The sequence below is a fragment of the Thermobia domestica genome, chromosome 14 (assembly GCF_964235325.1).
Source record: "Thermobia domestica chromosome 14, izTheDome1.hap1.1, whole genome shotgun sequence".
NCBI lineage: Eukaryota > Metazoa > Arthropoda > Insecta > Zygentoma > Lepismatidae > Thermobia > Thermobia domestica.
The window spans coordinates 27,530,607-27,553,369 of NC_137467.1; the positions used below are offsets into that span (position 1 = coordinate 27,530,607).

General features: G+C 37.4%; 1 protein-coding gene across 1 annotated transcript in view; it reads right to left on the reverse strand.

The window, feature by feature from the left end:
- Positions 1 to 22,763, reverse strand: part of ric8a (ric8 guanine nucleotide exchange factor A) — a 47,634-nt gene that overhangs the window by 11,084 nt on the left and 13,787 nt on the right. Inside the window, exons 4-10 of the mRNA XM_081737801.1 lie at positions 18,854 to 19,052; positions 16,283 to 16,433; positions 15,103 to 15,287; positions 14,166 to 14,337; positions 10,727 to 10,970; positions 6,961 to 7,108; positions 2,048 to 2,167 (exon numbers count right to left, since the gene is read on the reverse strand). Of these exons, the coding sequence (XP_081593927.1) occupies positions 2,048 to 2,167; positions 6,961 to 7,108; positions 10,727 to 10,970; positions 14,166 to 14,337; positions 15,103 to 15,287; positions 16,283 to 16,433; positions 18,854 to 19,052 (1,219 nt within the window). The remainder of the gene's footprint in view (positions 1 to 2,047; positions 2,168 to 6,960; positions 7,109 to 10,726; positions 10,971 to 14,165; positions 14,338 to 15,102; positions 15,288 to 16,282; positions 16,434 to 18,853; positions 19,053 to 22,763) is intronic.

Below are 22,763 nucleotides of genomic sequence, written 5' to 3' on the forward strand. Positions count from 1 at the left end.
ATATGCCGAATTAACATAAATATATGGAGGAGAGAGGAATCTTTTATTGCTCATCTGCTCTATACTAGAAGCTGCTATTATGATCAAATAAAGAGGGACAAATCTAATTCTTTACTACTAGATTTGTCCCACTTTATTTAATCATAATAGCAGCTTCTAGTATAGAATAGATAAGCAATAAATAACCACGTAATTATTATAAACGCATATAGTAGTTTATTCTAATATTCATAAACTGTTCTAATGGACTGATAGGTATATTTTCCAGTTTTTCATTTTCTGCACGGAAGAGATCAACGTGAAGGAACAAAGACAAAATTCTTGACCATGGTTTCAACGCGGTTTCTTTGAGAACAGCAGGAATGAAAATCAATGATCGTTCCGGAACGGTGAAACAAAATGCACGCGTTATGGTTCTCCCACTGCTGACTTATGCAGACGAAGGGTCAGTTCACTGCCTGCTTTCTTATTCTTTTACTTTCTTCTGTGGAGGCATTGTCATTGGTCGAAGAAACTTTAGTCTGAATTGATTATTATAGATTTTATGTGTAAATGTTATACTTGCAAACCGGCACTAATAATGATAATTACACGAATTGGTATCTCAACCATAATCTAAGATAGGCAGAGCTGGGATGAAGCAATCCCTTGTTTCTTGGAGCTTTGGAGATTATGAGTTGGACTTTGTCGGGTTGCGATAATATCGTGGGATTCGGTACCAGGTGGTATCGGAACGCTTCCTGATGTTATTTGGGGGATAGTGAGCTTCGTCCCCGATACCGGACATGTCGGTAGACTCCACTCGCTAGTGTAGTTCCCCCCACCAGTAGGTAAAACTGAAATATATACTTATCTCATTACCCCCTTCGGAAGGATGTTAGTTACTGATCTAGAAATGGCCGGAGTTCTGCCGCTGAGTTTTGGTAGTACAGGGTGTGATTGAAAAGTACCGGAACTCTTCCCGCCGCGCGGCTCCCTGGCGTTCGAAAAATGTGAGGGGTGGGGGAAAATGTGCGCGGGACTTTCCTCTTTCAAGCGGAACTTGGCCCAGTGCGCTGCGAGCAGCGGTTGAGAAAGCATCGCTGTCCGCGCGAACGTCGTTTTGGTCGTCGGTCACGTTTTTTGAGCGCCGAAAATGGAGTCAAAGATTGGCCGAGTTCGCGAATACCTGAACCTGGACCGTCGGACAACCCTCCGGGAGATCAGCGAAGAACTTAATTTGACATACTATGCAGTGCAAAAAATTCCAGGTTCAGGTATTCGCGAACTCGGTCGACGTTTTCATCGGTTTTCGACGTCGACGGCCTCCCAGAGCGTGGTTCGTCATCGGCGTCCTCCCGGCCTTTCCTGAAGGCCTTGTGCCACTCAAAGATCCGAGTACGGGACATCACATCTTCCCGAAAAGCTTCCTTGAGCAGTTCCTGGGTCTCGGTGAACGTCTTTTTTAGTTTGACACAAAACTTGATGGCCTAGCGTTGGTCAATCTTTGACTCCATTTTCGGCACTCAAAAAACGTGACCGACGACCAAAACGACGTTCGCGCGGACAGCGATGCTTTCTCAACCGCTGCTCGCAGCGCACTGGGCCAAGTTCCGCTTGAAAGAGGAAGGTCCCGCGCACATTTCCCCCCACCCCTCACATTTTTCGAACGCCAGGGAGCCGCGCGGCGGGAAAAGTTCCGGTACTTTTCAATCACACCCTGTATGTTCATTGTGAATCACTCCCATCACCAATTGACTGGTAGAACTTGCCCTACACGTATCATACGTATACTGACTATCCACTCTATCCTCGGATGGGATCATAAACTAGTAAGGTATCTATCGTAGTAAAGCTTGGGGATTAACTCCGGGGAGTTATACTGGTTTCATTGCTTCAATTAACTGCCGCGTGAAATGAATACATATATATCAAAACTTCAATCGATCATTAATCAAGATGGTGTCAACAAAAGTGATTCTCTGACAAGATACATCTGCATTTTGTCATGTAAGAGAGCAGCAAGATAGATCACAGTTTCAAATATAACCGTTCATTTTCTACTTGCCTTGATAGTTTATCCATAACGTTCACTAGCTGCATTGCTTCATACTCTTTCTGTTCCTCTGTCATCCCTTCGGTTGGATTCGGTCTCGGAGGTTCGTAGCAACCAATCACAGGGTTAATTCTGCTTTAACAGAGAAAAAACATAGTACTCTATTTAATCAACTATTTATAAAGAATATTTCACACATTTAAAATAAGATTTCCGGGCGTTAAGGTACCTTCAAATGTTTTCATATACGCGATTTCCCAACTATCATTTGGTAACTTAATTCTTTGCACTTCCAAGCCATCAGCTCTCGTTCGAAGCCTTCTACACGGAGAATAAAAATAGGAATAAAAGTGAAAAACATGAAAAAAATAAAATGAAGGGACTCGTCGGGGAAGAGCATTGAAGATACACCTTGTCAATAACTGCTTGTTAATGGTTAATTGTTATGTAGTGCTACTACAATGCTCCAGGGTATAGCCAAAAGCTAGAAAATGCAAGGAATCGGAATTTGATATAACTGACAATTGTTAAATTTCCTAAGCATGGTATTATATTGTTATAAATTATTACTAATTTTTCTTTCTTTCTCTCTTTTCATTTGCAGTTTTGATTCCGCACATAGTTTCAGTTCCCAACTGTCCCTCGTAATTCGCAATAATCTTGAGTGTTACTGTTTGGGATTTGTATTCTCTCGCTAGCAATCATTCCCATCTGTGTTATGGTCTTTTACTAAGTGATTTATTACTGGATTTCCACTTATTTGATGGGTACGAATTCTTTGACTTTCCCAGGTTTTCCAGGTCACGACTTACAGATTTCCAGGTCTATATATAACGTAAAAAAAAAAAAAAAAAAATAACTATTTTTCTACACTATGTTTTCTTGTTATCTACTATGCATGGATATACATATATATATATATATATATATATATATATATATATATATATATATATATAGAGAGAGAGAGAGAGAGAGAGAGAGAGAGAGAGAGAGAGAGAGAGAGATAGATATAGTGAATGGGTGGACAAGTTTTGCAGAAGAGGCTATTTTATTTTATAAAATATCCCGTACTAAATAGCCGGATAAGGCAAAAAGAGAAATGAGTTCTGAGAACTAAAAATCTGTACTTCAAATTCCCTGATCTATGCAGGTTCTTCAGCTTTTCATGAAATTCCCTGACTTTTCCAGGACTTCTAATAAGTGAGCTGAATACCCTTGATCTTTCCAGGATTTCCAGGTTGGTGGAAACTCGGTATGAGAAACAGTTTTCGTTCTTAAATTGCAGTGAAGGAACGGTGTTGCATTTGTGATGAGGATTCTTAACTATACAGTTTTCAGCAGGGTGGAAAAAATCATGATTTAAAAAAAAAATCATTTTTGTTGATTTTTTGATTTAAATCGATTTTTTTTTTTTTTTTTTTTAAATCAAATCTTTCTCCTCTTATAATACAAGTCGCGAAGTGAAGAAAAAGCATTAAGAATTAGTATTAAATGCTAATTATGTCATTTAAGTGAAAGTATTGGGGTTGAATTTTGAATTATCCCCAATCGTTAATCTATATCAATCCCAAACAATGTTTCTTAATCCTTTTAAATTATGGCTCTTTTTGAAGGTAAATTATAGACTGAGTCAAGCAGCTACAGCATCATCCTTATTTATCCTAGGATCATGGTACATACATCACTCTCTTTAGAATAGAACAGCTTTTGAAACGATAACATTCACATTTCCCTATCATGCCCCTGAAGCGGGAAATTTTGAGAGTAATCGGCATTTTTTTTAACTTTTTTTTTTTTTTAATTTTGATCCCCTCTGGATCCCCCTGTGTTAACGCACAGATCTCTAAATCAACTGGGAAGTACTAAGGGGTGTACTAAATGTGTCAGGGTGTTTACTAAAATTCCAAAATGAAATTTCGTGACTTTTTCTTTACCAAATCATAAAACTTCATAACACACCCAAGAGCGAATTTGGGTGCGAATTAGCCCGAATTTTCATCCATGCGATAGAAGCGTGGTTTGCTTGTGATTCGATAGCGTCTCAAGTCGACCATACACATTTCTGGTGGTGAATTTTGACATTTTATAAAACAAAATTTTCCAATCTGTATTTACATTTGTACAGACAGATAAAAAAAAAAAAAAAAAAAAAAAAAACCGTGACTCAAAACCTAAATTTCTTAACTTTCATGACCGTTTTCTGATTTCGTGACTTTTTCGTGACTTTCGTGACCGATACACACTCTGTTTGTCTACAAAATTTCAAGCTTCTATCTTGTGTAGTAAGGGTGAGGAAACTATTTAACAATGAGCTAAGAACATTCCCACAATGCCCCAGATGACCCGGATTAAAAATTTCCTCAGACATCCCTATTTATCTTAGGATCATGATTTGTACATTATTTTGTTCAGAATAAAACAAATTTTCAAACAGTACCCTTCAAATGTCTCCATCGTGTATCTGGGGCGGGTAAATCACGAAAAAAGAAATTTTCTGTTAAAAATATCCTGAGTAAATGTGCAAAATTTCAATCTTGTAGGTGCAAAAGTAAGCCCGCGAAAAATAATATTCCCCAAATACCCGTATAAAACAGAATCTCAGGTAAGTTTCCTGAGACATCCCTATTTATTCTAGGAGCATAGTAACGTACATAATTTTCTTCAGAAAGAACAGCCTTTCAAACACTACCATTCATACTGTATATCTCCATCTGAGGCGGGAAAATCACGAAAAAAGCTATTTTTGTTAAAAATATCCCTTTTTAAAAAATATTGCTATTTTTTGCCCCTCTGGACCCCGCTGTTTCCACGCAGAGATCTGAAAATTATTAAGAGTGCACTGAACGAGTGTGCAAAATTTCAGTCTTCTGAATGCAAAATGTAACCCGCCAAAAAATAATAATAATACGCATAACAAAAAATATATTTTTAAATTTATGACGTCATCACACACACTATGCTTCAACGCAGGAAGGCGTGAAAGCATATGTAACGTGTTCTAAAATGCCTCCAGTCTTGAAGAAAACGAAGTAAAAAGCCTTATTCGCACTTTTTAAATCGAATAATGAAGATTCTACCCTGTCACCTAAAAATAGGTGATATAATTTAAAAAGTCAAGCATTAAGGAAAAAGTACAGCAACGTTTATCAAAATGACACTTTTTTTTTCACAGAAGTTACTGATATTTGGCCGGGGCCTATTTTTAAAAACTCAGAACTAGCTTGAGCCATGAAATACATAAATTTCGCCTAAAGTTATAAAATTAACAAAAATAAATAAATAAATAAATAAATAAATAAATAAAATAAAATAAAATAAAATAAAATAAAATAAAATAAATAAATAATAATGGAGAGGGGGATAGGATCTCTCTATATACGCCCTATTATCTGGGAACAAACAAACAGACACTCACAAAAAAGAATTTTTGTCTTAAATGTCGATAGTGATTTCCCCGTTAGAATAGTTAATGATTTTAAAACCCAAACCCAATGTTACGAAAAGAAGAAAGCAGGATTGCTCTGATACCTGTTCAAAACGGGATTTTCCCTAATCATCCTCTGCATGACACTTGTTTTCATACTATACTGTATATTTGAGTCTCATTGTATTATGATTATTAACTTCCATAATCGAAATAAGAGAACAGAAACGGGTTTTACATATTTTCACTTTAAATTAATTTATTTCGGAATTCCATTTAAATCAACGATTTTTATTTAAAAAAATCAAGTGATTAAAATCTTGCTTTAAATCGTGATTTAAATCAGACTGATTTAAATCAATCCACCCTGGTTTTCAGTAAGCCGGAAGTTAACATTTGGTTTGTCTCTTCATTTAGAAAAGGCGAGAGAAAGAGAAGGTAGAACTACTCGATGGATTTCGGCTTCCCGCTGAGAGGATTCGTAACCTTGTTGCTTCGCAAAACGAGAGAAAAAGAGAAAATAAATATATATATATATATATATATATATATATATATATATATATATATATATATATATATATATATATATATATATATATATATATATCGTAATTGAGTGTATCTTACAATTAATTTAATATCAGTGCGTGAATATGCACACTTTAACACTATATAGAATTAAGAATTGTTAATAGCATATACGAGGTATGTTCAAAAAGTATCGAACCTTACTTTCTTTTCCCCGCGTAAACCAATGAAGCGCGGAAGATATTCAGTGTAGATGCAGAGGCGACACTCACGCGTACGCAGTCGTGATTTTTTCCCGTCCGCAGAAAGTGTCAGCTGCTGACAGTCGGCCAACGAGTGAAGATGTGTAGTGAGCGTCGTCGGATTTCAGTTTTTTGTATAATTACAGAAAAACTTGAACAGCGATATTGCATCAAATTTTGCCAAAAGCTTGGCTATACCCAAGCGGAAACCATTCAACCGGATCGGTACATTCACCTTTGAACGAGAATTTGGGCATGAGGAGAGTGTCCGCGAAATTTGATTCAAGCTTTCATCTCCAAGCACAACATTCATGTGTATCATCAGGCTCCCTACTCACCCGATATGGCTCCGTGTGACTTTTGGTTATATCACAAGCTGAAAATGCTACTAAAAAGGACCCGATTTGAGTGAAGAGAAGACATCATACAGAATACGACGACACGGTTGCTCACCATTCCAAAAACTGCGTTCCAGAGTTGTTTCTAACAATGGAGCGCTGCGAGAAGTATCTGCATTACCAAGGAGACCACTTTGAAGGGAATTAGTGTTTCGGATTTCCAAATCAATAAATGTACTTTAGCCAACCAGAGGTTCGTCACTTTTCGAACACACCTCGTATTTTCGCATATTTCATGTGCAACGGTTGTTACTCTACACTTTCATGTTGTTTTTCGATCAGTATAATAACTATATCAATTCCGAAACGTAAAAGAGAAGTACTCACTGATCTCGTAAGTCCTTATATATTTCCGTATCACTGTCTTCACTGTCCGAGGAGTAGTTGCCCTTTCCTCTTCCGCCGAGCATAAGACCTCGATTCGCAAACAGACCAGCAGCGTTTCCGTAACCGAAGTATTTGATCACTCTCATTGCTGAAACAAGAGACAGTTTAATGAAATGAATCATATATCAATACTGCTTAATGTTATGCTGTTAAATATTAAGCGACCAATATTTATTTATACGAGGGCTGTCGGAAAAGTTTCTGCGATCAATATGAAAAAAAGCCATGTAAAATTCTGGAAATGGCTTTATTATTTTTCAAAGTACTCACCTTTAAGATCGATACACTTTCACATTCGCTCAAACCAATTTTGAAAGCTTTTTTTTTTTTTTTTCCTCATTCTGAGGATGCTACCTCAGAATCCGCTGTTTGGAATGCGTCAACAGCTGCTTTTAGTGACATAAATAGTTCACGACGCATCTTATTTTTTATGTGTGAAAACAAAAGGAAGTCATTATATGATAAATCAGTTAAGTATAGACAGTTAATTCGATTCTTTACTAGACAAAAATTCAAAAACAGTTTGGTGTGCTGAGTGGGAAATGGCGTTGTCATAATGGAGAATGATGCGACGGTTTAACGTTTGTTTTATGCAATTCATTGATGACCTCTGACAAAAAAATTGTTGTATACACTCAGCATTTACAATCCTCCTATCTTATAACACTACGGTTGCCACATGTCCGGTATAACCGAAAAAGCAAGCCATCATTTGCTTGGCAGCACTCCACGAACGAACAACTTTTGTTGATTTCGGTTCACTTTGAAACACCCAAATAGCAGACTGCTGTTTACTTTTGGATTCATATGAATAGATCCAAGTTTTGTCCCCTGTAACGATGTAGTACATGAAATTTGAACTCAGTTGAACTTTTTGAGCATTTCTTTACACCAATTAACATGAGTCTGTTTTTGAGCTTTGGTCAAATTATGCAGGATCCAATGGCTTGCGTTTCTGTTCGTTCATGTGACCATGCACAATCGTATGTATTGCTTTCATGTCAATCTAGGATGCCTGAATCTCACGGTTTGACATATGCTGTCTTAAACACTTCATGCACAACATCAACATTACAGACAGAAACACATGCGAATAGACAGACGACCTTAACGGAAATTCATCACTGAGAAATGTGCGAGCATGTTGGAATTAGGAAACCCAATTGTACACAATCCTATTGGATGGTGCTTCATCCCCAAAAGCCAAATGATGTCACTCAATGCATTGTTTCATTGTAAACTATATTTGCAATTATGAAATACCATTGTCTGAAAGTGTTCACGAGAAACTTCCATTTCTTACCCCCCCCCCCCAAAAAAAAAAAAAAAAAACTCGTCAAACTGCTATGCAAAATAACTGAACAGGCTTAACTAACGATCAAAGATAATTTAAACATAGAAACATATTTTTTCGGATATTATAATAGCGGAACATTAGCGCCACTGTTAGTAGTAACGTGCAGAAACTTTTCCATCAGTCTTCGTATTTTATTTGTGTATTTAATATAGTAAGTATTCAACAATAGACAAGAAGCACAAAGCACTACACTACGAGTACTCGAACTCCACTCTCAGTAAAATACCTAGGTATTATGAAATTGAAGGATAATCTAAAATAAAACCGAAGTAGAGGTAACACTTAGCAACGTCAAGTGTACATCGCGTGAGAGAGTTTAGTTTGTATGGCGTGATATTTTCTCAATAACACTGAAAGTAGAAGTGGTAGGAGATTTCCACAACTTCTGGTTTCAGTACAGAGAGATTAGAGGAGAGATGACATATGCATTCCTGGGACGCTTAACTGGTTGTCAGAAACGCATTCTATTTATTACTGGTTTTACTCTACAGAGATCAGCGTTAAAACTGAAAGTGGTTAATTTTCTGCCACTGCGGGTTTGAAAAGGGAAATCTGTTTTACATCCCACAGTTATGCCGGTTAGGCTAAAGGAGACGGTGATGAGAAATGAATGAAATGGTGGAATGAAGAAAATGGGAGGAAACGGGAGAACCCCGAGAAAACCCACGAGCACGGTGTTTGTTCACCACAAAGTCCACACGGCGCGAGCTGGGATCAAACCAGGGACCCCAAGCATCGGAGGTAACCGCTCTACCACTGAGCCACCGCGCTCCCCTCACTGCCGGTTTGAATAGGGGGTTAAGAGTGATTGTAAATCGCTAAATCTATTTTATTTTTGTTTGTTTGTTTGTTTGTTTGTTTTACTGTTTTTACTGTATACAGATCAATATTGAAACCGAAAGTTGAAGTGGAGTTCAATCACTTTCAGCTTTTGCAGAGAATTAAGGACTTTGGTCCCTCTACAGTCTGACCAAGGGAATCCTTCCTGATGGATTTCGATGGAAAATAAAATTTGAAACTAATTCCAAGTCTGGGTGCAATCATTGAAGTCTGGGTGATGGCAAATCCTTCGGGAAAGAAGAGAAACTTACGGAATGGAAAAAGCACCACAGTGAAGAGTACAAAAATATTGCAAATTTTATAATGGGGTACATGGGAAGCTGTCACTCATTGCCGATTTTTTTTTTCAACCGTATGTTCATGCCACCAGGAAACTGATTCCAATATATGAAGTACAATACTATAATCCTTAAATAATAGTTACAAACCAGAATAATAACAGTTCCCAAATCATATTGCATAAACTGCAAATCGTGCCACTCTTTATGAAACTAACCCTCATTGTCGTTTTTTTGTTTTCTTTTAAGGTACCTAACATTTGTTCCCGAGGCTGATTTCAACGTACGATGCACAAAGTAATGTTCTTTGCAAATAATAGTTGTAAACCTGAATAAAGAGCTTTCTCGATTGCGCTGACCCGACTTTGCGAAAAATAAAAATAATTGCTCTTTATGCAATTTTTTAAGTAACATCATTATTTAATTTTAATAACTGTATGTTAAAACTATTTTGTTTATTACAACATAAATACAACTATTATTTAAAATGTAGTTTACAGGATTCCAAGACAACATGATACGTAATCAAATGCAGTTGAGTTCGTTCCTCTAGTCGCTGCCTTAACTTAGATTTTGGAGGAAAGTGTTATTCTGGCAACACTGTAATTTCTATGGATGGCAACACTGAAAATTCTTCAGGTTCATATTTTCTGTTGCAGAAAAAAATGAAATCTTTGAGTTTTACGTCCCACGGTTATGCCGGTTAGGCTAAAGGAGACGGTGATGATGAGTAATGAATGAAATGGTGAAATAAAGAAAATTGGAGGAAACGGGAGAACCTCGAGAAAACCCACGCACACGCCGTTTGTCCACTACAAAGTTCACTTGGCGAGGGCTGGGATCGAACCCGGGACCCCAAGCATCAGAGGTGAACGCTCTACCACTGAGTCACCGCGGCTCCCATTTTCTGTTGCAGAATAACATTATCTACGACTGTGATAAGTTACATTTCATTATCTCCTTTCACTTATGAAAAACAAGCAAAAGAAAGATGATAAATTTTGCATTATTTTCAGTAAGGCAGGCTCTTAGGAGGTATAAACTTAAACCACAAGATGTGACGTGATTGGAACGAAAGTTTAATCATTACAATTGATAAAGACGCAAGTCATCCGTTGGAATAATATGATTATTAATTTATAAAACATAGACGTTTACAAGGTAAGTCACTGATACTAGATACGCAATACTCTATTCTATTTACATGGTATGATTAAAATGTAATACTTACAATTCTCTTTACAGAGTACAAATATAAAATCTTCCACTATATCTTTTACTTGAGACACTGGCGTCGTCAATAAGCGACATAGTCTGTTCCGAAGAGTGCTACCTTCCTCTGGTCGGTTCATGACATCAGTTAACGGAGGGAGTATTTGAAGACGCATGTACTTTCTCATCACACGGTGATTTCTCGCACATGCAACAAGCACCGTCAAAATAGGAGACAAAGATTCCTTCTGGGATTTAAACGGCTGCGAAAAAAAAGAAGAAAAACACTTTATTATACACTTTTATTGTGCTCAATCAGTGTTTCTGGTTCGAACATCTTTACTTTAAAAAAAAAAAAAAAAAAAATCCTTTCGTCCTGAGTAGTATATGCAGGCACAATAAACATCTTGTTAAAACGTACAAAGAGTGAAAAAGTGACTAACTGGACCGGAGACTCGAACCCGGGAACTCCAGCATACCGCGCCGATGCGTTGACCACTACGCCACCCAGATCAGCCACTCTTTCTCGAAATCGGTGCTCTTCACTCGGACTACGTGGGTTGTATCACAGACCACTGCTGTGCTTTGACAATCCCTGTGTCCATAAGCACATAAGACGGTTGAAATTTCATATAGATATTAATGAAACAGGAAACAACCGATTTTTTCACACACCAGATCTTCTGTAGATGTGAATTCTCTAACGCACAAAGAGTGAAAAAGTGACCGACTGGACTCAAAGAGTCCAGTCCAGTCTCGGGCTCGAGTCTAGGTCCTCGGTCACTTTTTCACTCTGTAGGCGTTAGAGAATTCACATCTACAAAGGATCTGGTGTGTTGAAAAAAATCGGTTGTTTCCCCTTTCATCAATACCTATATACCTAGGTAAATATTGTGTTGTTTGTGTGTTGAAGTTTAGCGTTCTTTTTCAGTACTAAGACAGTATGAGTCGTGAACACATAGTTTAAGGTGAAATTCAAACCAACGTAGTGTGTTCAAATTTTTTATGACCTCCTAATAGAAACTAAACTCAGATCACATGCACCAAAAGCACACGCGCTAGCCACTAGGCCAGCGAGGAGGGATAATATTTTAAATTATAACAAAACTAGGGAAAGTATTCACACATTTTATTTTCCATCCATAATTGTGGAATTATACGCTTTTAAAGATATCAATTACGAGATAAAAATATGAACTTAATAATAGCTCATAGTAGAAATGCACTTTTTAAAAGTATTGAAGAGGTTTGAGTAATTCCTTCGTGTCTTATCCTAAACGAAAGGCAAATCCAAATCTATATCCTCGCGGGAGAAACCAGGTAACGTCTAAGGCGGCTTACGTAAGTGGGAACCGACTGACTCCTGGTTCAAGGAGTCAACCTCCATCAGGTGCCGACGGCCTCCTCGGAGGGCACATGAGCGGTTAAAGGTCAGGACATTTAATTGTCCTTAGGAGGGGTAACTGTCCTAAAAGGCGGATGGACCACAAGGTGGTCAACGGCATGGAGATGTGAAAAGGAAATGGGAACACAATCGTATTATTCTTTCCCAGGTGGGACGAAGGAGGAGGTAAACACACTAGTGGTACTTCCTGAAGTAAATTAGTTTCCAGTTCGGATCTTCGGGTTGGGAGTTCTCCGGGAAGAATCATCAAAGAAAAAATAACAACTTTCATTTCAACGTAGGAACCTGGGACGTACAAACTTTACGACGTGCTAGTAAACTTGAAAATGTAAAAGTGGGAATAGATAAATGTAAAGTAAACATAGCAGGTTTGAGTGAAGTACGATGGTAAGAAAAGGTGAAATAGTGTCGAGAAAATACACAATATTCTATTTGGGCAGCGTTAAGGACAAGAATGGTGTCGCGATAGCTATAAGAAACAAAACAGCAAAAACATAACCAGTGAGATCCTGTAGTGACCTTGATATTTGTAAAGCTACGTGTAAAACCAGTGGATATAACTAGGGAACGTGTTAGGGAAAAGAGGATATTTTAGTATGTTCAAATTTTTTGTTGTCGCTATGAGATTAATGAAATGAAATGAAATCTTTGAGTTTTACGTCCCACGGTTATGCCGGTTAGGCTAAAGGAGACGGTGATTATGAGAAATGAATGAAATGGTGGAATGAAAAGTGGGAGGAAACGGGAGAACCCGAGAAACCCCACGCACACGGTGTTTGTCCACCACAAAGTTCACTTGGCGAAAGCAGGGTTTGAACCCGGGACCCCATGCACTAGAGGTGAACGCTCTACCACTGAGCCACCGCGGCCCCGCTATGAGATTAATATTAATCAGCGAGTAGTCAATGCAAGTGCTGTGATTAAATAGTGACCCGCTGTGTACAAGCAATACCTGAGTAATGGCCCCATAATTACACATTTCTTGCATAATCCGACCAGCAGGGACTAAGTGAAGGGGGAGGAGCTGTACGACAAGCATACCACGTTTTCCGCAACACTTGTTGCTTGGTTTCTTGACCGGATTTATTTATTTGTTACGAGTTTAACGTCCCAGTTTTCCATCAAAACCATGACATGTAGACCTACAGTTCATCGTGGGATCCGAACCACAAACTCATACGGAGAATCGAACCCGATCTCCCGCACCGAATACATAATCGCTAGTTATTCAGTTATGACGGAGTTCTTCCCTCAAAGGGAATCCATTATACTCAATAGTCCTCCTGTTACAGAGTGAACGCTGTACCGTTAACACCATCCGGTTTTCCCCAATCACAACCCTTCTCCAGTGGTCAGACTCGTACTGTTTCACGTCGGTTGTCTTAGGAGAAAATACTCCTAACGATGCCGTTACTACTTCCTCGTCGGTACTGGTTCTCCTGTCATCCTGAACGTTCTGCAATACTAGCAAAACTAGAATGTGCGATACTTTCTCTATTTGGATGCCGCCACTGAAATTCTTTGCTCCGATCGTGACACTGTACTCCCTACTTATTAGAACAACTTCAATTCTCATTCTCGTAGGGTCAGTGCTATGTTGCATCACCTGGATCGACAAAAGAACAACCCATTACATGACGCCACATGAACTTTAACAGTCAATAACTCCTGAACAAATGCCGGTAAGTAAAAATAAACTGTATATTGTACTCCTGAATAAATGATTATGTTACATGACCCCTTGGCGTCTGAAATTTTGCAGTTAAATAGAAGATGTTTATTTTAAAGATCATTGCTATGATGCATACTACAAATACGAGTGCTCGTATATAGTAAGCCGTTATCCGTTACCCATATCCCACGTATCATTAGTCTCCCTTGCACTGTTTTCAAATTAAAGGATGATGCAGGACTTTTTCACTCACCCGATATATTATACATATATATATATATATATATATATAAACAAATTACATTTATACATTAATTCTTTACCTAAAAGGAGAATCACACATTGTTATAAAGATGTATCGTAAGAAAATCTATACACTACCTGAGATCCTTCTAATTTCCGATTCAGAAAATTCAGAAGAACTGCAATAGCTTCCATGTTCATTCCTTCATATTCCAAATCCTTTGGTATGTCTCGTAAGTCTTTGGAAATAGGTACTATCAATTCTTCGTAACAATTCTTTGGCATACACATCAACAAGTTGATCGTATGTCTGGAATAGAAGAACACAGAATTTACATTCAACTATAGAAATGGCATTAAATGATGAAAGATTAAGGTGATTACACATATTTACATTAAGAAACAAACCGAACTAATCTTTCGGTGAACTAATACAGGGTTTATACTGAAATTGTGTGGGATGCACAAACAAGCACAATGATCCGCACCGTATCCGCCCAGGCATGAAACATGGCAACGGTTCTGTGAAGTTATTGGTCCTAATATCCTGGTTTTCAGTAGATTCTATCCTGACGCTTACTGATCATGTCACTGCCCGTGATTATGTAGTTATTTTAGGCGACCACGTACATTAATACGGTCCAGATGTTTCCAGGCAATGATGCAATATTCCACGATGATAATGCATTCATTCACGCAGCTGGAGCTGTTGCGGTGTGGTTTTAGCAAAATCGAGATGAAGTTGAACACCTCCCCTGCCCCCCCTCCCCGGTCTGTTTTGGAGACACGAATCTGGCGCCAATTTCCCCCTCTATCCTCTCTCATGGAATTAAGTGATACATTGCGTGCGAAATGGTGAAATATTCCACTTGCTACCATTCACGACCTCTATGACTATTCTTATTTCATGTCGCATCAGAGCTCTTCTGAGGGCGAACAATGGGTGATATTAATCCAACAAGTTGCACTTTTTGCAGGTATTTCTATTAAACTGATACGGATCTGTAAAAAAAAAATAAATAAATAAATAAAATAAAATAAACAAACAAATTAATATATAATATTTTTAACTTACGTTTGAAGCTCATCTTGTTTCTCTCGGCTCTGTGTACCACAGAGCAACAAATCTCGAAGGATGGATACCATCCTTAAGAAATGGGCTTCTTCTTCTTCATCAACTCCTGCATTATGGGAACTAGACTTCACCGTCAAGTTAAACAGAACCTTTAATACTTCACACGCCAAATCAACATGTTGATCCTGAAACAAATATATATATTTAGTGCGTGTCCTGCGTTAGGCCTTATAGTACGTTATGGTATGCAAAGAATACACGTTTAAAAAAAATATGAAGTCACCGACGTTGTGCTCTATATCTGTAACCTTAATGTAAGTTAAAAATCGTCCTATCTTGTAAACTTAAAATTCATCCTTGTCATTATGTAATGGAAAATTTCTTGTATTATTACATCACCCTGTCTCTTTCCTGTGTCTAACTTCTATCAGTGTTACAAGAAAGTAAACTCTTGTTCGAATTATTCCCCCTGTTAGTCTAGTGCAAGAACCTTTGATGCACGGAATCTCAAGTTCGATTTCCGGTAAGACAACACTGGGATCGGATTTCACCTTAAATTGCAGGTTACAGTCTCTTATAGCCTCGGGGCTGTAAAGGGACGCTAAACTTAACCCAATTGTTTGTTGTTAGAATTGGCAACCCACTAACTTGTAAGTAACTTACTTAATTTGTCATAGAATGACCGTTGTGTAAATGTTTTGTTCGTTTCTGAAGGTACTGACTATCGTATAATTTCCCCTATTATTATTATTATTATTATTATTATTATTATTATTATTATTATTATTATCATTATTTTAAAGTACTATTTTATTACATAATCATTTTCAACTTAACTTTCTGGTAAGCTTTGAGGAGTTTCTGGCATAGAAATAGAATATATCGGTTTCATGAGAGAGCAGCACTAATGTAAAACGAAGAAAACCTAGAACAACGTTCCATGAAATGTTATTTCTAGTGTAAAGAAATCCACTCATAGGAAGATAGTTCAGTTTGATTTGCTTCTGTAACGTTGATTTCTTACAGGATTTGTGCTAGAAAAAACATCCATTGGTGAAACGTTCACTTCAAGATTACCATTGTCACTGTCCGGGAATGTTGAAGATCTATCTCTATTAATCACATAATATCTATTCTATTTACAAAATAGTTATTTTCAAACTGTTACATGAGTACTTACCGTCAGCACAATTTGGCCTGCTTGATAGTCATTGGGCGTCGCGCCCCTCTCATATTCTCTATGTCCACATTCTTCGGTGGGTTCTTTCAGAATAAGATCTAGAACTTCCATCAGATACGTCAGCCCATGATACTCTTCTTTCAATTTCGGTCTGGAAATAATTACAAAAATAATTAACATGTCATTTTATATCATTTAAAGAAACATAGTTAATAATAATACGTTCATGGCTTTTTTCTTCACTAATTTGTACAGATTAGATGCAACATACAGAAGTAGGTCCACGTTTATGAAGACGATTTTGGAACACCCACTCCAGAGCGTAAAGCCATGTTACCACCAACAGTTGTATTCTATATGCCAATCCTGGCTCTAGACAATAGTCCGACACCAGAGTTTCTATTGGAGGAGGCATCTATTGTTGAGAGACATCTGATTCAGTTTTAACCACTCATGCTTGCAAACTTTCCTAAACGACTGTAGTGAACGCGGACGACGGCGGGAAACAGCTCGATTCAATAACCCAAAAGCACAAAAGTCCATCAAAAGCACAAAAGTCCATCGTTGCAGCATCAGGGGACTTGACAGGGATATTGGAATATGGGATAGCAAGGACACCAGTGTCACGAACGGTAACAAACAAAATAGCTATTAAGTTGGGTAGGGAATCGAGTGATACAATACTGTAAATTTCCTACGTTACAATACATTTTAAATTTTGTCCTTGTTCTGCAATGAAACGTCAGTCACGAAGTCAACTCCTGTCGGGATATCCGGATTTGGATATCGATAAAATATCGGATCACAATCCATGTATCGAAAAAATATAGTGATATCAAATGTCAAAAAGTAAAATTTTGATACTGATATTCCGATATTTGAAAAATATCGATCGACATACCGAAATATCAATCTCTAGCATACAGTAGCAGATTTGTCTCAACTCGCAAGTTCGGGCTAAATAGCTGAGATCAAGCCTGTGTGAGTATAGCCCTGTAAGTGGATAGCGCTAATTGGAGCCAGCATCAACCCCAATGAAGTTGCTGAGCGCGTGGAAGCTTAACTGAGGACCGTGAGCTCGAGCCCAATGAACTTATAAGCAAGCCTTTTTGAGGATAGCGAGCCCTAGCTTGATTGAATTCAAGTCTGAGCCTTTGCAATTAGAGAGCGTGAGATCCAATGAGTATAATGCAACTGAGCCCGAGTGAGTCTCCATTACAACATGCCCATCTCAACCATATTCTATTGTTACCGTCTGTATAGCTGTGGAACCTAGAGACTAGTTCGTGCATTGTAATTATTATGCTAAACTATAAAAATATTTTAAATGTCTTTAGTTTGGAGATGTTTGTGAGAGGCACAAAAAGAAAAATGAACTGAAACGTCCTACGGTTATGCCAGCTAGGCTAAAGGAGACGGTGATGATGAGAAATGAATGAAATGGTGAAATGAAGAAAGTGGGAGGAAATAGGAGAACCCTAAGAAAGTCCACCACGGTGTTTATCCACCACGAAGCTCACTTGGCGCGAGCTGGGATCGAACCAAGGACCCCATGCACTGGAGGTGAATACTCTACCACTGAGACACCGTAGCCTATTACATAAAGAAAAAATTGTATAGTTCAAACTAGAGTTATCTTTAATGGTAAGTTAAATACATGCGTACGTGTGTAAGTCTGTGAATTGTTTACACATTGACACGCTTCAGACAAAAAAAATGTCTCTTTCACATGCCTGAGAATTATCAATGGTCCGTTTTCCATTTCTAGGCAATAAGTTACTAACCCAGCTCCAATCCTGATTAGTGGGAGTGATGATCTCAGAGAGAAAAATAAATGTGATTAATAGTCCTTTAATTGTCTGTTGTCAGTTCGATTGCCGATCACCCTACGTATCAGCTGTGATGAACTTTAACATGAGCTATAAGCTCTAACAGCGAGTAATATATACTTCATTTCTACACAATAAGTCTCTGTCTGATACAAGTTTAAGTTTGTCCATACTGACATAGCGGATGCGCCTTCGAGTTACTGGATCCTACTGGAAGTACATTTCTTCATGAATAACAACACGGAGAGAGAATGCTGTCTATTTTCTGAGTCGTACTGGGCGCCATCTTTAAAGTTTCCTTAGATTTTATATCAGGATTTTTGCCGTGTTGTTTAATCTACATGCCCGTGGACAAGAGATAAAGCCACATACAGAAAAATGACTACCCCAAATCGGGGTTCCAAAAGTTCTGGAAATTTTGGAAATTAGGAAATAAGAAAGAAATTGTCTGTGCCAGCTTACTACAATAAGAACGCAATAATTATGTAAGCACACCTATCCTCAGAACATAGAACAAATTCACAGACTATAATAGTATTAATGCTTTACAGCGTGTTACAAATTCAATTACTTCATAATTATTTACAAAAGCATTTAGTTCCGTAATTTTCTGATCTTTCGTACACTTATATCATTAATATGAAAATTAAATTCGTCTTCAAATAAATCTAAGATTAGGTCTACCACAATTAATTTCAAGCTTCGCTGACAGAAGGACATATGAACTTATGAAAATACTTACCGGACATCAACACACAGAGCTGTGATAAGAAACAACATCTTCATGTCAAAATACTTTATATCATGTGGAAGTTCTGGATCTCTGTATGTTCTTAGCCTCAACACTACACCCTCCACTGCGTGATTCTTCGCACAAATTTTCTGGGCAGTCTGACTGTTATAAATTAAGTTACATAAACATTTCTGCGCCTCCAACATCACTGAAAAGATATCCCATAGAATTTCACGTTATTCTAAACCTCGATGTATGATATGCTATTGATTCAACACGAATGATTCAAGTTATATACAGCGTATTGGTTTAAGCTGTACTTCGTAAACAAACCATTTGCTACAATTCTAAGCTTGACGAGTGCCAAGGGTGTTATAAAACACTAAAAAAATCACTATTTTAGTATCTAGAAATTAGTTTTACTTCCATATTGATTAGAGCAGCCTTTCTCAACCGCTGTGTCAAAACACATTTGTCGCGAATACGTGTCAGGTGTGTCGCGAGATTTTAAGTTTGATGTCTTATATTTCTGATGGTAATATTTCTTTCTCATATTCCTGCTTAAAAGTCATAAGTTTCTTTTATGTTAATAATATTATGTTTCTATTCATGAGTCTTTGAGATTTGTATCTCAAAGTCTTCCGTAATTTAAAAAAAAAAAAAAAAAAAAAACCGTATTGTATGTATTTTTGTGTGTTTCCTTTTTTGCATCTACATAGGAAAAAAATCACATGTAGGGGTATCGCGAAAATTTTAAACGTACTTTGCTTTGTCCCAAAGGAAAGAGGGTTGAGAAACGCTGGATTAGAGGATTGGACCTCTTTATTCTATTCTGAACAAGAATTCTTTTGTTATCTTTCTTTTTACATGACTTCTAGCTGTAACTCTTTCCCTGGTACTTGGAAAGTTTATATGTAAGTATCCAAATAATAAATAAATAAATAAATATATATATATATATATATATATATATATATATATATATATATATATATATATATATATTAAATCTTTATGAAGTAAACAGATATTGTTTCATATGATTTTCCGCTAGGTACACAAGGTTCCAAGAATAACATTCCTAGATCCTTTCACTCAAAAGATCTACAGAGAGGCATGGATTAATTCACAATCAACATCGGAAATATGAAATTTTCAACCCAAACTAGTGTATAACGGCTCGAATCCAAATCTACTCCTTATTTTCCTATACGAAAGTCTATGATACAAACTTTTATGAAATTTTCCTCAAATGAGGTAATTGATTTGATTTTAGTGTCCCTTTCGGCAGCGAGACTATATGAGATGTGGAACTACAGCTTAACATGGAATCCGACATGAACTCCCGTTGAGACTGGAACAAGAGTTCCAACGCCGAAGACGCGCACGCAACTCAAATGAGATAAATAGAGGAAGTTACATTTAACAGAAGTTTCCGATTTCTGAAAATGAAACCAAATCGTATTGAGATCCTTGCTCAGACCTGTAAACAGTAAACAAATTAGGTTATTGTTATTCGGTGTATAAACAGAGACCCTAGCGGGCACAGAGGTCTGAAAGAGCAATAATTGGAAATGAAACAGTGCCCCTCCAACACAGGTATAAAGATGATTATCTGGCAACAGTAATAAACAAGAATTTAAATAAATCAACAAACTTAATTATTATAGGTCTTGTATCGCACCAAACCTTGTATTTGAATATACGATTGAAAATATCTTACATTGTATACTGGTACCATGACACGTACACTAGGTTCAGAATTAAAAAGACTGTGTTCAGATAATGGTTGATTGTGATGAGCATCCTAAGGTAGAACTTCGTTTATATTAAAATCTGGGCTTAGTGGAGGGCTATCAATGTCAATGCTATTACCTCTTCTCTGTTGATTAGACCTAAATGAGCTCAAAGACAGGGTTGGCTGGTTTAAACCAGCTATTAAAAAAAAAAAAAAAAAAAAAAGTTTAAACAAAAAAAAAAAAAAAAAAAAAAGAAAAGAAACCGAAAAATGCTTTAAATCATGTTAACTTCATGGTAACGTTTTCACATATAAAATCATCTACATTAGTTTTATCTACTTTTCATCTTTTAATCATGGGGTCCCGTGTTCAATGTTCAATTCTTCGTCGAACAACAACCCTTCTTTCAAGTGTCTTGGTATTTCATAAGGATGTTAAGCCTAAACATACGAAACGAAACCAAATTATATATTTCCGCTTGCCTGAATGCCTGTTCATTTATAAAGAAGCCAAAGTTGCTTAAATATATTGAAGAAATTGGCAAAATTTATTAACTACCTATGTAACTTCCAACACTGGCTTGAATTGGACTTTGTTTTAATTTTATTGAATGTATCTACATACTAAATTTGTAATTTAATACCTAAGTTTTAGCGTACTGATTATGATACGTTGACCTTAAAATTTTACATGCAAATACATTCAAAGTAATAATAGGATTTTCCCAATGGCTAAGACGGGAGTTTCCCGATTTATATATAATTCTGTATAATGGTTTTACTTGTGTGACTGTTTATCTTTTTGTTCTTCTGAAATGACTCTTGACAATTATATTAACAAGTAGGCCTATGTAGAGATCAGTACAACGTATTTTTATCAGGAGTCCTTCGTGAGTGAGTCGGCAGACTCATCGCATCGAAAAGCGGTTTGAATTCCGCTTCAAGCTTCGGTGTTTCTTCCAGCATAATCCTGTTGTAACACCAAGGCGAAACAAACTTATATCTGTCCATATGTAATATAAATAAATACATAGAGCAAATTAATTATAAAAAAAAAAAAAAAAAAAAAAAACTGGTTTAAACAAAAAAAAACGTGTTTTTTTGTTTTTTTTTTTTTTTTTCAATAAAAACTATCGTTTTTGCCAACCCTACTCAAAGATAATAAGGACGGAATCTACAGTTTAACGTGGATTTCGAACCACGAGATCAGGAATGAACTTATGTAGGATTCAAACTTGCGGCACCTAATTCCAAAAGTGAATAACGCACTCCATGTTATTTGGTCTAGGAATTAATTCGTGCGGTTGGACAAGAGATGGCGCAACGAACGGAGCGTCCCACAGTTCCGTGTATCCACACATGTGTTGCAAACCCCTGTCATCGCGTATCGTTCGTAGTATAGGGCAGTGGATTAAAGCGTCAACAACACCAGTTTGTAGTTAAGTGAACATGGCGCAATTTGTGCCTGATAAAGTGTTTTTGCGGGGTGTCCTGCTGCATTACTTTAACATGCGGAAAAGTGCGACTGAAAGTCATCGTATTTTGGTGGAAGTGTATGGTGACCATGCTCTAGCTGAGCGAACGTGTCAGAAGTGGTTTGCACGGTTTAGAAAAGGTGATTTCGGCTTGGCAGACCAAGAGCGAGCTGGACAGCCAAAAAAATTTCAAGACGAAGAATTGACAGCATTGCTCGAGCAGGATTCGTGACAAACGCAGGAACAACTTGCAGCAGCATTAGGCGTTGATCAAACAACAGTCCCCAAACGCTTGAAAGCCATGGGAATGATTCAAAAGATGTCACATTGGGTTCCACATGAATTGAAAGACAGAGACGTTGAAAGACGAAAAACCATTTGCGAATTGCTGCTTCAACGACAGAGCAGAAAGGGGTTTCTGCATCGAATTATTACGGGTGATGAGAAGTGGATCCATTACGAGAACCCTAAACGAAAAAAGGCCTGGGTGAAACCAGGTGAACCAGGTCCATCACAACCAAAACGAGATATTCACTGTGCAAAGGTTATGCTGTGCATATGGTGGGATATGAAAGGTGTGGTGTACTATGAACTGCTGCAACCGGGTGAAACTATGAATGGAGAACGTTATCGATGACAATTAATGCGTTTGAAGCAAGCTCTGGCCAGAACACGACCAGAATGGGAGAACAGACATGATAAACTT